Source organism: Rattus norvegicus, chromosome 5 (genome assembly GCF_021556685.1).
Source record: "Rattus norvegicus strain SHRSP/BbbUtx chromosome 5, alternate assembly SHRSP_T2T, whole genome shotgun sequence".
Taxonomy (NCBI): domain Eukaryota; kingdom Metazoa; phylum Chordata; class Mammalia; order Rodentia; family Muridae; genus Rattus; species Rattus norvegicus.
In genome coordinates, this window is record NC_141538.1 from 13,319,488 (window position 1) to 13,336,554 (window position 17,067).

The window sequence follows — 17,067 nt, forward strand, 5'->3', positions numbered from 1 at the left end:
CCTTCCGACGTTCACCCTGGGGAAAGACTATTTCTTTCATTTAGCATAACTTTCAGTCACCATAACAGGCAAATCTCTACTCAACTTGAGTCAGGTTCTCATGGGTTCTGTCAGAACACTGAGAGATGTTAAGAGTAGATCACAGGAGATTTATGACTAGAGAGGCATTTATAGTCCTTCAAGGGAACAAGTTTATCATGGGCAGATCTTAATGAAATCAGCTGTTTCTGGACGTTATGTCCTTCAGGGACCTTGAACACACATCTGCCACCCTCCACCTCTCTCATTGGTTTTTTTTGAGACAGGGCTTCCCTGTGTAAGCCTGGTTGCCCTGGAATTCAATCTGTCATCTGTCGACCAGTCTGGTCCAGAACTCAGAGATTCTCCTTCCTGTCTCTGCCATGGGAGTGCTGGAATTAAAGATGTGCTTCTCTTAGATTATCTCTATGAGGTTTGAATGGCAAATGTTTAGTGTAGGTTTCTTAAATGACTAAAGCGATGGACTTATTTTTCAACTGGCTTGTGCAAACACTAACAAAATAAAGGTTACTTACAAAATATTCTTTTCCCTATATACATTTGCAATGGGTGTGTTTTGTCAGTTATTTTAGGTGGATATCTCTATATGAAACAATTTCTAAAAGAAATGTTTAGTGCCCTTTTCATATCAGTAATGGTTGCAAAGATGACAATTTTTAAAAAGACAGAAATAAGGTTAGTAAGATGGCTCCCAGGGGAAAGGCTTTTGCTCCTCAATGATCCAACTCTGACAGGGTAAGTTTGATCCCTAGAACTTTCAACTGCAGGAGAACGTGGACATCACAGGATCACAGGTTGTCCATGTGAACACGGTCTCAGTCTCTCGGTCTCTCGGTCTCTCGGTCTCTTGGTCTCTCGGTCTCTCTCTCTCTCTCTCTCTCTCTCTCTCTCTCTCTCTCTCTCTCTCTGTGTGTGTGTGTGTGTGTGTGTTTCTGTCTGTCTCTGTATATATGTGCCTGTGTACTTTTCTCATGTGTCTCTGCCTCTCTTTTTCTCCATGTGTCTCTGTATGTGTCTCTGTCCCTCTCATAATATAAAACAAAGAAGACACAAAGATTCCTTAAGAGCTGTAAGCCCAACATAAAATATAAAAATGAACTCTGACCTAGCATTCTTCTCTGTCTCACCCAGTCTGTGGAGATATCTGATCTATTTCAGGTTAATCTTATTTACTTCCTACGATCTACTGCTGGTCGTTGCTTCTTTGTCTCTTCTTTCTTACAGACTATTGCCAACACTGATCTTAACTATGACATAATACCACCAAAGAAAAAATGGAAATGCCTCCTAGCAGTGTCTTCATAGAAATTTGCCTTGGATGGAACCAACTTGGAAACCTGATGGAGAGTAGCCTATCCTGTAAAACTAGACTTTCAGTTTAATACATACATGGCATAAAGCAAAATATCCACTTGTAGCAAATCTGGCTATCATGTGCCTGACTATTTCTTACTTTTATCAAACTATTAAAGTCCATGATAAACAAACATAATTTATGAAAACCCAAAAAGGAAAAACTCTAATTCTGTAGGGTACCACTTAGTAATTATTGTAATTATGGCACCTAGCATGCTCCTTTTAGGAGGTAGGGAGTTACTCCTACACTAACAGAGACTACATAATAACGAGTGTCTAATCTCTTCTGGGTACCCAGGAGCTTCCCTTGGAACTGATGGAAAGACTCTTCATTCTTATATTGTTCTGAATTTCTTCCACTGCAGATGACATTCACTGATTACTTACAGAAAAATGAGTAGGAATATATATATTTCCTCACAAGACGACATAAGCAATAATAACAGGCAGAAATTTCTGTAGACAGAGTCTCGCTGTTTAACACAAACTGATCTTAAATTAGTATCTTTTCTGCCTCAGCCTCCTGAACACTGGAATTACAGGCTTAAACCATCACCCCCAAAATATACTACCGTTGAACATTTTCTGTTATATGGTAGTCTAGCCATCTGATTATTCTGTCATACTTTATTTAATCAGTTCATTCCAGTTTTATTCACCCTTATTCCTTTGAAGTACTCGATGTGTTCCTCTTTCTTACAAAATGTTCCAATTCTATTTGATGAATATATTAAAATCAAACATTCTTAACAAACGTTTCTGGGAACAATTATATTACCTGAACTCTATGAAGGATTTTTCAAATTAGAAGAGAAAAAAAACTTCCCCATTAACATGAAATGTACTTAAAACATTAATAAAAATAAAACAGTTTCTATACTAAAAGCCTGAAAAGGAAAATAGCTCACCTTGTGAAAAGAGAACAGGGTGAATTTTAAACCCGCCTCCATTCTTCAACCGTTGGGGCAGCTGCTCAAAATGGTAACTATCCATGTAGAAGACAACTTTCAGAGCTTGCCGGCTTCCTTCCACTTGGTATGTAAGAGGCACATCTGAAGTAAAATAAAATGCCAAGTCACTTCCTGACATCAGGATATGTTAGATAGTACATTTGGATTATATCAGCAATGTATTAAACTTTTTACCAAAAAAAAAAAATCTTGAAATTTGCTATGAAGTAATGCATTACTCATGCTCCTCTACGTAAGCTCCTTTAGGTAGGTGAACGGCCAGGCCCAGCCCTCACACTACTGTAAAGGCCATAAGGTTTTTTTTCCAGTCCCAGAAGCTGCAGATGGGCAAGCTCTGCTTTACAGGGGGAAAAAAGGCCCATGATTAGGTTACAAAATCCCATCAATTTTTGAACTTGCCCCAATATCAGGCCATAAAATCCCACTAATCCTCAGGCACGCTGAAAATCTCCACCCGAACCCCAAAACCCTTTATAAAGCCATCCTCTTGTTCATTTATTTGTTGCTTCTTGTCAGAGCAGAGTAAGCCACCATCTTGTATCTTTTCCAATAAATCTCTTGTATGAGGTTTATTGTGCAGTGTGACTTTGTGGTATTCCTTAGCTCCTGACTGCCAGGATAGCTTTCCCCTGAGAGCTGTACCATTTGCACTGGAGAAACCTTTCTCCTCAGAGCTGGAACACTTGCACTGAACATTTAGGCCCACTGGCATAGGAAGTGCTATTGGTACTGAATCTGAGTCTCATTAACTAAATTACTGAGTTCAATACCAAATTCTATAATGGAAAGACAGTTGCACTTTGACACACCAGATGACTCACTTAACTAAATGAGGATCTCTCAGGGCAGCTGGCTCATTCCTACTCAGTCAAAATGAGCCTGTGGGGTACACTCCTTAAGTAGTATGTGAGAAACAGACCACATAGCAGCCATTAAAAAATAGCCATGGGTTTTAAATGCTCTGTTCTCTTGAGTGTCAGATTAAAATGAACATATTCTATTAAGGATGCCTGATGGTCATTAACAATTACCTTTTCAAATTCCTGTAACTATTTTCAAATACCTTAAACTCAATGGCTTAAAAGATCAGCCAGCATGAATAGCTAAAAAGCAGTGGGAGTATTTTACAGTGTGACTGTAGATCCTTTTCCTTGTACATGAATCCACAATATTTCTACACTATTAAAAATGAATAGAAAATCATTCTGAGTATACTCAAACTAAAACACTGATTAGTTAAAAATGAAGAGCAAAACATAGGAGATTCTTACTATATCTTGATTCAACATTAACACTTCAAACTTGCTTCCTGAAATGAAACTGATATAGAGTTCAAATGCAAATGTCATTGGCCACACAAATCACAAGCTTCCTATTTATCTGCTTAATTGTGTATCTTGGCAATGGAGTTGTGGCAGTGATGTTCACCAGACTCCTTTATGCCAAATCCTAATGGCTGTCTTATTTCTGTAACTGTCTCATAGCAAGACATTTGATTTAAGAAATAGAAATATAAGTATCTCAACTGAAGATTTCAATAAATATCCTTTTCATGATTGACAAAATCTTTTATTCCTGGTAGTTAAAATTAGCAGTACCCATCAAGCATGGCAGTTCACACCTGTACTGGAAGGTCGTGGGGTTCCAGCCTAACCTTGGTTACAGAGAAAGAGATAAAGAGAGAAGGAGAGAGATAGATAGAGTTAGATGGAATTAAAAAGAGAAAGAAAGAGATTAAGAGATAGAATGAAAGAGAGGCAGACAGAGACAAAAAGAAGAAATATAGATTTTTGCAGCATAAATATTTACATATTTTATTCTTTTCCTTATCTGTAACATATACCACTGTTTATTCAATTCTGAATTTATTCAATTCTGTGTCATCAATGTAACAAAGCTGTGTTAAGTGGATATTGCTATTGAAACAATGACAATGATGCTGCAGTTAGATGTCTATTATAGATCAGTATAAAGGCAGAAAGAAATTAAAGAGGTAAAACTTACTCTGAATTACCAATATCTTGTTTACTGCGAAGTAAAAATTCAATACCACATGAAGGAATGAGAATAGTTTCACTGTCCATAATTGTCATGGACATAAAAATTACCCCAAAGTATGCAAATTCAATCTGGCAAACAATTATTTACCATTATTAGGAGGAGTTTTCACAAGGTATGCTAAATAAATCAATATAATCCATTGTATAAATAGATTAAAAAATCCTACCTAATCCTGGCAGCATACAAGACAACCCTTTGATAAAACATAATATGTACTCATAAAAAACTATTCTCAGTCAATAGGTGCAAAAAAGGACTTCCCAAACATGAAAAACATATAAAGATATAGCTAATATCATATTTGGTTGTGAGTAACTATGATTTCCCACTAAATCAGGAGAAAGAAAGATGATGCCTCTCACTATCTCTGCTTTTCAATGATGTACTATGTCCCCACTAAGCCAAGCATAGAAAAAAGGGACATGAAAAACAAAAACACTAAGAAAAGAGTAAGCTTCTGGTTACAGATACAATTTTCAATGATGGAAGAAAATCTAAGAAGATGAACCAAGTTTTCTTGAAACTAATAAATGTATGTATGAAGTAAGTAAGAGTCAGTTAATGTACAAAAAACCCAACCATTTCCCCATATGTTAGCAACAAAATACAAAATTAAAAACACATTACTATTTGTACCACCATGTTCTAAAATGAAATACATACAAATATACTAAAATATGTACAAGATTAATGCAAGAAAATTTCTGACACAGAGCACATAAACACACACAAACTAGGAAACAAATGGGAAACTAGCCTATGTTCATGATAAAGAAGCTTCAATATTTTCAAGATGTTATTTTTATGACCTGATATGCATCTTTCATTCAATATCTTAAAAGTCCAAGATATTCATGGATATCAACAAAATGATTCCAAAGTTCACATGATGAAAAGGATTGAGAACAACAAACATAGTGCTGAGGAGGAGAAGGGGAGGAATGAGGATGAAGAGGAAAGAGAGGAGAAGTACAGGGACTGTCTACCTCCAGGTATCCCTCCAGTTGCAGATACTAAGACCATGTGCTGATGAGCAAAGACTAAACAAGCAGCCAAATGGACCCCCAGTCTAGAAACCTGTGAATTACTCCCATGTGATTTGTCAATTTATCCTTGACAGAAAAGCAAGGGCAAAGCCATAGGCTTTTCAGCTACTGTTTTTAACACCTGGGCATGCACATATAAAAAGAATCCGTGGAAAGCCTAGAAGATTGCACAGATGAAAGCCAGGTGATCGTGGATGGTGCCATCTTAGAGAAAACACCAAAGACATAGCTGCCAAAATTAAAGTCTGGTCATCTAGATTTTATTAAAATTCAGATTTTGAGTTCTATGAAACAAAATGCCAGCACAAAAGGAAGATGAATCTACACAGCTGGAAAAACAAAACTACCTGCCATAGAATTCAATAGGCTCTAACTTTCTTATGTCACTTAAGGAACACATGATGGACATTGGGTGTTGGCTCAGCCTCACAATGAGAACTCTCTCTTATCATCTTTTATAATTTGCTTGGAAAGTTACTGTTAGATCACAGCCTATTCCTTTATAAAGAAACCAGACCCCACAGCCCAAAGAAATAAGAATGGATGCACAAAGGGACAGAACTAAGAAGCTGTCCTGTTTACAGTTATATTGACCCTGATTTATGGTTCTAACAAATATCTGTCTCCTCCACATTCTTTGTCAACTATGTCATCCTGGACCAACCTGCATGGTATAAAAACTTTTTCTGCCAGCCCCCAAAACTTGTAAAAGCCAGATCTTACCCTTTGTTCTCAGTATTTCTCTGAGGCTCCTCTCTCCTCCTTGAACCAACCCTCTCACAGTGGTTCTATCTTTATTCTTCTCACTGACTGGCTGGCTTCATGCTCACTATGTGAATGAGGAATGCAAGATCTCACAGAAATCCATCTCCTTAGGCTCTCCCTCTAGAGCCTGGAGCTAAAAGCACATCTGACTAAACCATCTCTAAATGAATCTCCTCTCAGTTTTAAGAGGAAGCATCTTCTTTCCTTTAAGGAAGACCCAGGTTATGATGCTTAAATGATAATGCATCCTTCTAATTAATGCTCTTCCACAAAAGGCTCGTTTGTGATTTCGAAAGTTTCTTCTGATAAACTTCATTCCTGAATGGTTATGTGTCAACTCCTTTCCCAAACCTCCAATAGTTTGCTCCCCTTTCTTTATTTTTATAATTAATGACACCGTCATGCAGCATTGAAACTGGCACTTTACTAGAGAATTGTCTTCAGAAGTCCAGGTTATGTTCCAGAGAGATATATTAAAGACATTGTTAAACAACACCGCCATGAGTGATTTAGCATGGGCACAGGTGTATTAAAACACTAACTTTACTTACAATTACCTTTAGTGTTTAGCATGTGTCCAACACATCAGTGTTTCTTCTGATAAATAAGAAAATAACTCCCAGAGCTGCTTACTCATTTGTCAAAATGGCATTTTGAAACCCCGGAGGACAGTGAATGTTCATGGGAGTTATAGCTCCTTAAGCAGCACTTTAAAGAATGAATGTTAGGTGACATCTCAGAATCATTTTCACAGCTTTCAGCAAAAGTGCTGATTACCTTCAAGTAAAAAATATATATCTTTGTATATACACAAGCAGAAAACTCATAATTTATTTAAAATTGATTTAATCAGAATGTATCACCTCTTGCCAGATAACAAGTCTCTCTTGGGTATAACTGACGTACACCATCATATTCTTGCTTGTTCTTATTCATAAGTAAAAAGTGAAAATTAGAGACAAGTCTATTCTCTCTATCTTCATAAATAGAAATAATATCAATATTTTTAATTTCAGCATCCTTCAGTTCCTCTCAAGTCCAGTTCACTGATTTCTCAGTTGGTGTGGAAAGCCGCGATAGCATTCGCCGTTACAAGATGGCGCTGACTTCCGCTGCGCCAGCCCGACTTCCTTTCAGGAAACTAGCTGTGTGCACATGTGCAAGAGTGTGTTCACGCCAAGTCTTTGCCCACCCCGGGGCGTGCCAATGAGATAATGGGTAAGCGACCAATCAGGCGTGGACACGCCACATTAGGGTGTATATAAGCAGCGCCATTCTGGGGCTCGGTCTCTTCCTCTTCAAGATGCAATGAACGCTTTGCTGCAAAAGGATCCTGGTGTCTGCGCATCATTCTTGCTGGCGAGACGTTAGGCGCGCGACAAGTTGGGTTACTCAAAAGCTTCCTAAGTGGTCTGAGGGCTTCTTTCTTGTCCTCAGGATGGTATGTGTAAAACAACAGCAGGATGCAACTTTTTGGATATGTAAAGAAGGACCTGTTGTGCACCTGAAGTCTGACACTCTCCTCCCAATATGTGTGGGACTTTTCCTTAGCTCCTTCAGAGCCCTGTACTCTTATAGTAGATGTTCCCCCATCCTAGCAGGAGTAACTTTTACTTATATTCTGATCTATTATTTGCTTCTTTTAAATTAACATCAAATCAATTTGTTTTTCTGACTTGTCATTTTTTTCTTCACTTCAATTTATAATCTGTGGAAGACACCATCTGTTCAGTACTCTTTTGAACCTAGTAACCAGAATAGTGCTGGCAAGAAGTAAGTATTCAAAAGAAGTTTTTGATGAGAAAAATAAAAAAAAAATGGTTCTCATCGTTTGGTCAAATCTTGGATTTGAAGTGGGTACTTATTGAGTCTCCATCTATCATATTAGCAATTGAGAAGGTGAATAGGACTTCCTCCATCTCCGAAGACACTTATATCTTCTATTACATTCATAGGAACTTCATATTTATGAAAAACAGGAAGCATATAAAACTGTTTCTATAAGCAAACTGAACATTTCTGGACTGGTAGACATCTTCTTCTTAAACATTTATGACACGGTTGAAATAGTAGAAGAGTGATGATCATTTACAAAATGTAAAGACATGGACATTAATCCATGGGTTCACCATACAAGTGCTTTTACTCAATATGACTTCTAAAATAGAGCCTCTGTCAGCATTAATGCTGGAAAATGGCTAAATCAAAGGGACTTTTTCAATCATTCTACTTATCACATCAACATAATGCAAATGAAAAGATGTTAACATCTGTGACCAGAAACCCTCTAGATACACAAAGTTACTCACTTGCAACAAGTGGTTCCTCTTCTGATGGTTTGAAGAAAAAGGAAACTTTTTCCAAATCAAACAGGGCAACCAGTGTATCCTCAAGCATGGCTTGCTCATCTTTCTGCAATAAAGAAAAAGAATCTATAAGATCAGGATGATATGCTGTCAGAGTTCATGGCACAATGTAAATCAAAACCAAAATCATTTCAGTTCCATTTTATTTCATAGAAAACAATAGTGTCAACACATCTATGAGAATTCTCTGTTCAAAGTGAAGCGAAATTCTACATAGTGGCAGGTTTCTTGTATGGCTTAACAATTTTCTGCCTTTGCATTTTATTAATATTTAAATGATCTTATGTACACTTTTCAGCCTAGCTTGTACATAGAACCTAATTATGCTGAACTCATTTACAAATAATCTATGCTTCTTGCCTTTTCCTTCTAAAATCTCACAAAATGACACCTAAAAAACTCTTAATTTTAAGTTAAAAGTTATACTAAATCACAGATCCTGTTTTATAATAATTTATGTTGTTCAATTACTACTTATTAGAACTATGATAAAACAATTGCTATATATAGTATATTTGTCTTCCAAGGAACTTACATACAATATTCACAATCTTTGTGAAGTCCTCAATATAAGGTATGAAAAAAGAATCCAATTCATTTCAACTACTTGTCTCATTTCTGTAATGAGATTTTAAATGGATACAATAACAATGCTTTAAGAGCTCTTTCACTACACTTACCCTGCTTTCAGAGAGCCACAGTCACAACTGAGCTTGAGTTTTCATGTATGTATGTAGGTTATATATGTATGTATGCATGTATGTAAGTATGTATGTATGTATGTATGTATGTGTGCACGTATATCAATTTAGGTTATAATTTAATTACAGCATTTCTCCCTTACCTTTCTTCACTTTAAACTTTCCATGTTCCTCTTCCTACTCTCCGAATTAATAACCCCTTTTTTCAGTAATTATTACTGACTACATGTGTACATATGCATGTCCATGTATATATTCCCAAATATAATCTGCTCATCTGTATAATGCTATTGGTATGTACATTTTCAGGCCTTTATGTTCTTAATACAAAGGTTTCTTTGAATTTTTTCCCAGTAAACTGATTGAAAACTAAGTTGCTGAAATAAACGTCAAGGTTTTAACAAGAGCACAGTTCCATTGAGATAACTCACAGAGGATGGGATTCACCCCATCACAAAGCACAGATCAGAGTTTTCAGTGTATGTGGAGCTGAGACGCTTCTAAAAGCATCTCACTTAAGAATATTTTCATCACAAGAAAACTGAGCCCTGGGGCATCTACCACAGTTCTTAGCTCCAGGCAATCAGATATCTACTTTGATCTCTGAAATGTTTCCACTCGGCACATTTCATCATGATGTAAGCAAATAGTCTGTGTTACCAAGAAAGTGTCTTAGTACTGTGCTTCCAAGAGTCATGTCTAGTGTAGCACTCACAGTACTGCACACGGGTCTCTGCCTGAACAAGACTGGAGAAGATGGAACACCACATTCTACTTAGTCATCCACCGATAAACACTGAGCTGCTAAGGTTGCAGAAGATGGATAGGACAGTTTGTCACAAGTTCTTTTTAAAGATAATTTATTTTTGTTTTATGGGCTTGTTTTTTTTTTTTTTTTTTTTTGGTCTGCATGCATGTCTGTGTGAGGGTGTTAGATCCATAGAGTTACAGACAGTTGTGAGCTGCCACGTAGGAGCTCGAAAGTGAACCTGGGTACTTGGAAGAGAAGTCAGTGCTCTTGACTGCTGAGCCATCTCTCCAGCCTGAAACAAGTTCTTGCATGAATAGAAGTTTGGGGTTCCCTGGGTATTACCTAAGGACCAGAATTCCACGAACACAGCGACTATGCTTAATGTCTTGAAGTACTGCTAAGCTGTTTTCCAAGAGGTTGTGTTATTTTATAATCTTGTGAGAATTATAACTCTTACATATCCTCACTAACAATGGCTACCGTAGAGGGCTCTTTCTTTGTGCCTTGAGTTGCATTTATCTAACGGCAGTTAATAGTGTCTGTCCTGTACTTAATGACTGTTTCCACACCTTCTAGAGCAGTATCTATTCTAAATCCCATTGCTTAATTGGGTCATATTTTAATTACTCTTGAGGTTTGAGAGTTCTTTATACATTCTAATCTGTGCAATTTATTGCTTCTGTGATTTCTAAATATTTTCTCTTAATCTTGGAAACTTCAAATAAAATTCAGCTTAAAGACAGCAGCAACTGATTAGATATCCGAAACTTTAAAGAGAATAAAATAGACATTATATCTCAGTCACACCACATACATTCATTCACTTAGTCAACTATAGTGCTACATTGTTAGCAACCTGACTGTCATTCATAATTAACATCAGGTACTCTATGGGCTTTGGTTTTAAATACTTGTTTAAAGTGTCTTGGTTTAAATCAACCATGTTAGTAATTTGCTGCCTATGTGGAGTACACAAAATCCATTCTAAAGCATCTACTTCTGTATCTCTTGACCTCTCAGAGATCAATGCCCTTACCCTGTCACTCCAGAGTCTTTTGTGAATGTTCAGTACTACAACCACTTCTCTATATAGCATTATACAGATGAGCAGATTATATTTGGGAAGAAAAGTGCTATTTCGCTACATCAATACAACTACATTTGTTTTATAACCATGCTACGTGGTAGCTACATTTTCTACTTGTACTTTACCAGATGAAACAGGCTCTCATGCTCAAATCAGAATTCTATTTATGAGGCCCAAAAATGTTTACACAAATAAAAGTGGACACTTGTGCATTAGGACATCACAAAAACTACAGAAAGTCTCTGTGAAAAAGTCCACAGTTCTCTATATTTCAAGAATTTTTCATCTTTATTCATGCTTAAGCATGGCATTTTCTACTGTATATGCTAGTGTTCCTACTGTTAATGGAGAACACCCCTTCAAAGGAACAGTTGAAATTGTATAGCAGAGGCAAAGTTTAAAGAGATTGCCAGACAGTTGTTACCTCATGAAGCATGTCCCAGATTATCAGCATTGGTGGGAGTGCTAGTATTGGGGAACTTGTTATTTCTAGACTGAGTGGATTTATAAAGACCCACTTTCCTCTCATGACTTATTCAAGTCAGTGCTTGAGGATCTAAGAATTTCTAACAATGACATTCTTTCTAGGTTTTAGTATCCAGAGATAAGAGAACAAATCAGAAAGGAAAAATATATTCTACACTCTTATTAAAGCCTAAATGATGAAGGGAAAAATTTCCCTTTAAAGTATGGAAAACTGCATCAATGGGATGGGAGGCCCTTGGTGCTGTGAAGGCTGATGCCCCACCAGAGGAAAATGCTAGGGCAGTGGGGCAGGAGTGGGTGGGTGGGAGGAACACACTCATAGAAGCAGGAGAGAGCAGGGGTGGGATAGGGAGTTTTCAGAGAGGAAACCAGGAGGGGGATAACATTTGAAATGTAAATAAATAAAATAACAGTAAAAAACATTTTAAAAAAGTACTGAAGACTGGAAACAAGGAAGGAGATACTGACGGAGGAATGATCAACTGCTTTATATTTGGTAACAACGTGACCATGCAGGTTACAATGGATGCAGGCAATGGCAGTCAGAAGATCACTTACCAAATTTGGTGACAGAAGTGACTGGAAGTGAAAAAGCACACCCGCATTTGCAATCTGGTCCAGCCACCTCCTGCTGGCTTCCCAAGTCTCCATTTCATTTTCCTTGCTATTATCAAACATCTGGTTTAAGGCAGCCATGAGCTGCTCAGAGAAGGCACAGACAGTGGCCACAAGACTTTGGCAGAAAACCATGTCTCTCCGGAGCTGGGTTTCACTATCTGTGATTGAAAAGAATACAAAGGAAACTTTACTGCAGTAGCCAGGTGTGATGGATGGCATGTGATTGTAATCCCAGCACTGTGTGTTGGAACCAACCTGGTCTAAATGGTAAGTTCCAGGAAAGCCAGGGTTACATGGTGAGACCCGGTCTCAAAAAGCAATACAAAACACGAAACATTGCAGAAAGCATCACCTACATGGCATGTTAGCTATAATGGAACAGTAGTGATATGCATGCCCTGCTACTAACCAACAGCTCTCTGAATGCACTTAAGTCTCACTCTGCGTGCAAGAAACCATGATGTTACTAGAAACCCAGCCAACAAGTTAGGGCTAGTGAATTCATCGGTCTTAGAGAAGAATGTAAAACACTTTATTAAGCCAGCATATCCCTAACTAATTCTAAATAGCTTTATACCCAAGATAAGTGTATCGATTACTGTTCATCAAGAAAACTCCTCTTTGAAACAGAGAGAGACCATTACAGAAATTTTTAGCCAATCAAAATGCACGGTTGTGGACCCAGTCCCAGTGGATACACGTACAAAGCACGCCTGCATGGAACGCTCAGAGAACACTGTAGAATAGGGGCTAGAGTTTAAGAACCAGGGGACAAGGGAATTTGTGGTGAGACTGTATCTTCTAGTAATGTCAGAAACTATGCTCATAAACTCTCATGGCTGCCTAAACATGAGCTGAAAAGCAATAGGCATGCCAAAGTTGATGAGGAAAGCCTACGAGGCCTCAATCCTACACAAAGGACTGTCTCTATATGCATAGATATATGCATACATATATGCATACACTTATACATACATAATAACAAGTAATGAAAGAAGAGTCTGTGAATTTGAATGACAGAAAGGAGGACTGATTAAGAGGGTATGGATGGAGGATAGGCAAGAGGAAATGATGTAATTATAATCTCAAAAGAGCTTGCAAAAAGGGAAAACTATTTCTGTTTTAAACAAGGTCTCTCTTTGTAGCCTGACTGCCAGGGAACTCACTGGCCTTGGCTGGCCTTGAACTCATAGATATCCACCTGCTTCTTCCACCTATGCGATAGGATTAAAGGTCTATGCCACAACACCAGCTTCAAAATGAATTATTAAGCATATTCCAAGGCTAGTACTTAATTTCTCCATTTAACTGGAGGGGGAAGGGTGAGTTTGACTTTCTTTGATAACAAATCTTTTAAATGTGCTTTCCATTGAGGTTTTGAATATTAAAATATATCTGAACTATCAAAGGAAGTCTCCATGGATGGGGAGGGGTGTCGCTGTGAAATGCTGGTCTCTGGACATGGCCTGGTTGTCACACACAGGAGACTCACTGGAGCTCTGATTACATACACAAGACCTGTGCAAATTAAGCTTGCTCGCTCTCCAAGCATGGAGGAGGACAGGTCCGTAATGCCCTGTCTCTAGCTGATGATAGCTGCTGTAGAGAGAGGCACTTTCTTTATTTCTTAAGGAGTGTGGTCACTGGACACTCTGTGTCCTAGTGGATGGCCCTGTGACCACCTCCACACAAAGAGCAATACTTGGAGGCAGTGGACGACAGGATAATAATAAAGAAAGAAAGTCAACAAGGAAGACTTGAACTGGGCAGGAGATATATCAGAGACCCAGGGGTAGCTGGAGTAGGGGGATGAAGGGTGTGTACGATCAATATATATCATATACAAAAGGTATGTATATGAAAACTCCGAAGGATACAAAATAAAAATTTCCTTCATTTGCCTTGTGACTATTTCATAATCATTAACTTATTTTATGAAAACCTAAGGAAAAATGTAAACCTTCGTTTACTTATCTATTTGCCTTATATGACACAATTTTTATTTGTAAAAAAGACTCAAAGTCTAAATGTAGTTTGTGTTGACAAACAATATTAACATTTTTTTAAATAACCACCTTTGAAAGCTTCCCAAATGATAATGCAGGTGGAGAAAGACTATTAGCTGACAAACTACTTGTACTAGTAACCAAATCTGCACGTTATAAACTAAATAACTCAGTTCCTTGAGTGGTAAATATATTTACAGTAATAAAACTGAAGATTCCTATATTTTCCCTGGCATACGAATGAATTTAATTTTAGCATAAATTGATTTTAATATGCTTAATAAAAGTACTATCCAACAATTGTGTGACTTTTGGCAAACCAACCTTGAAGGTATGTTTTGCGTGTGACCTGCCTCTCCGGGATGTGTTTCTGAATGCAGATGATAAAACACACCCGGCACATGTGGCGTCAGTGCAACCTGCAGTCTACATGATCTTCAGGCCCTACTTTCTGCCTGGGGTGAAAACAAGGTATGGGAGAGGAACACAGAGCAAAATAACCCCCTCCCCAAAATGGGCTGAATATTCTGAGGACGTAAATAACCCTGTGAAGGGAATAGCTATTACCAATATTGGTGTGAAACAAAGAGAAATGAAGTGTTCAGCATTGAATACTCATTTTATTGACAGACACAATTTTTAAGTCATTTACCAAGAACATTGAACATTTGTTTTTAATAACCATCAAAATCATGTTTCCACATAATAGAGTTGTTTTGTGTTACTTTTAATATTAAGAGCACTCACTATTGATATTTTCATAGAAAATAGGTTCAATATTAAAATATGCAACACTGTATTTAAGATATTCCCTTATTAGGTTTAACTATATGAGTCTTCTCCTCTGGCAGATCAAAAGAGTTGAATATGCTAATTTCATAAGGTTCAACTTATTAATTTAACAAACATGTGCATGTTAGATATCTCCCTTCAAAAATTCCATACCATGTGTCCTGTGCTGTTTGATGGCAAAAATGTTTTGCAGGAAGCTAGCCAACATGAAAACTGGAATAAACTTTACTCTTCTCTTAAGCAGAAAGAAACACCTGTCTGAGTTGTACCCCTCTAACAGAGTGGGCATTCAACAGCTGTCTGCTGACAGAGTGGACAGACACAATGATGTGCAGGGTGCTGGTTAAAGCACAAAAATGCATGAGTTCATTCTCAGAGGTCCTGGAATCTGTGGCTACAGTTTGACTTAAGAGCCAAATTCAAAAAGCCTTAATTGTCCTAGAGGGAAGTAGAAAGCTTGGATAAACTTTAAAAACACTCAGTAGCTGTTGAAGGAATAATCCCACGTATAACCTGAGGATAATTTAATATAATAAATTGCGCTGATATGGAGAGTGGGGGCATCATCTACAGAATAAAGGCTTTTAATCTACATTGTATATGGAGAGTTTTACAAGTAATTTTAAAAAGTTACCATTTCGGGTTGGGGATTTAGCTCAGTGGTAGAACGCTTGCCTAGCAAGCGCAAGGCCCTGGGTTCGGTCCCCAGCTCCAGAAAAAAAAAAAAGTTACCATTTCACAGAAACTAGAAAATTTAAAAACTCAGTAGCATCAAGGTCACTTGGTGATAATCCCCACCTATTATTCACAGCTTCTTGATGTTCCATAGCCTCTTAAGGCCATGTGATAATACATCTCTACCCAATATTCACAGCTCCTCAACGTCCCATCCCACAATGCCCCATTCCGTCTCTCCTCCCACAGTGCAGCAAGAGTGTTACAGGTGTGAAACTGTAACAAAACAAAGTAGTGTTTGTGCACAGACCTGCACTGAGACTCGGCACCCTCAAACATTAAATGCCTTGTGAAATGGCCTTATAGCCCACTTTTTTGTTTCTGCGTCTCATTGAAAGGCTGGACCTCCTTGAAATATTGAAGTATTGTATTTCCCTTCGTGAATTTTTCTCTTTCTATCGAGAAACATAGTGAACTTATGTCTGCCATCATAGAGCCAGGGCATCTCTAAGATGTATAATTAACAGGACTTTGAGTCTGTTTACATAGCTAGATTTCCCATTGGAAGAGAAGTGCTTTAAAACCAAATGGGGTTACTCGCATGAGCATACCCATGGACATTGAGGCAACTAATTAGCTTTGGTATCTTAAGCCAATGGGCTCTGAGCACCCAGAAAACTCAGTAGCAGAGTGCTTCCTTGCATGAACAAGAGCAAGGATTTGGGTTCAATCCCTAGTTCTGGAAAGAAAAAAGAACCAAGACAATTCATTTCTTCTTCCTATCTCTTAGGTATCTAATAAAGACAAGTAGAATTGAAAATACCAAGCACTTCCTAAGAAAATGCAGTGTAATGAGTTTATTGTTGCAACTGTTCTTTTCTTAGTATCGAAGAGTGCTATATATAGAAACCTGGTCATATTACTGGGCAGAAAAAGAAGAGGATGATAAAGAAACAAACCAGAATCTGTTTAATGTAAGAAAAAAACATATACTGTTTTCCTTTAAATTATGTAGTCATGCAAAATTCCCCAGTGTCCTTCTATAACAAAGCTCTTCTCACTTCTTGTATTATAAAATATAAAGAACTTCAGCAAACATCTTAACAGCTGTGCCCAGCTTCTAGCAAAAGAATGGCTTTTGTCACAGCTTTCTAATTATTTTTGAAGATTATGCTTTTTCTTGTAGAGGGAATATATTTCCAAAAATGTGGGTTTTGTTCCTATACAAAAGCTTCAATTTCCTTTCAATACTTAAGAACCTACTATATTCATCTTCTATAAACACCTAACACAATCAATACTCTGTGTAATTTCAGCTATTTACAAGCCCAAATGCCTTAATTTAGT

General features: G+C 37.6%; 1 protein-coding gene across 1 annotated transcript in view; it reads right to left on the bottom strand.

Annotated features, from left to right (window-relative positions):
• The window catches only part of Prex2 (phosphatidylinositol-3,4,5-trisphosphate-dependent Rac exchange factor 2), a 319,598-nt gene that overhangs the window by 104,036 nt on the left and 198,495 nt on the right, over positions 1 to 17,067 (bottom strand). Inside the window, 3 exon segments of the mRNA NM_001393795.1 lie at positions 2,304 to 2,447; positions 8,548 to 8,650; positions 12,188 to 12,405. Coding sequence (NP_001380724.1) covers positions 2,304 to 2,447; positions 8,548 to 8,650; positions 12,188 to 12,405 — 465 coding nt within the window.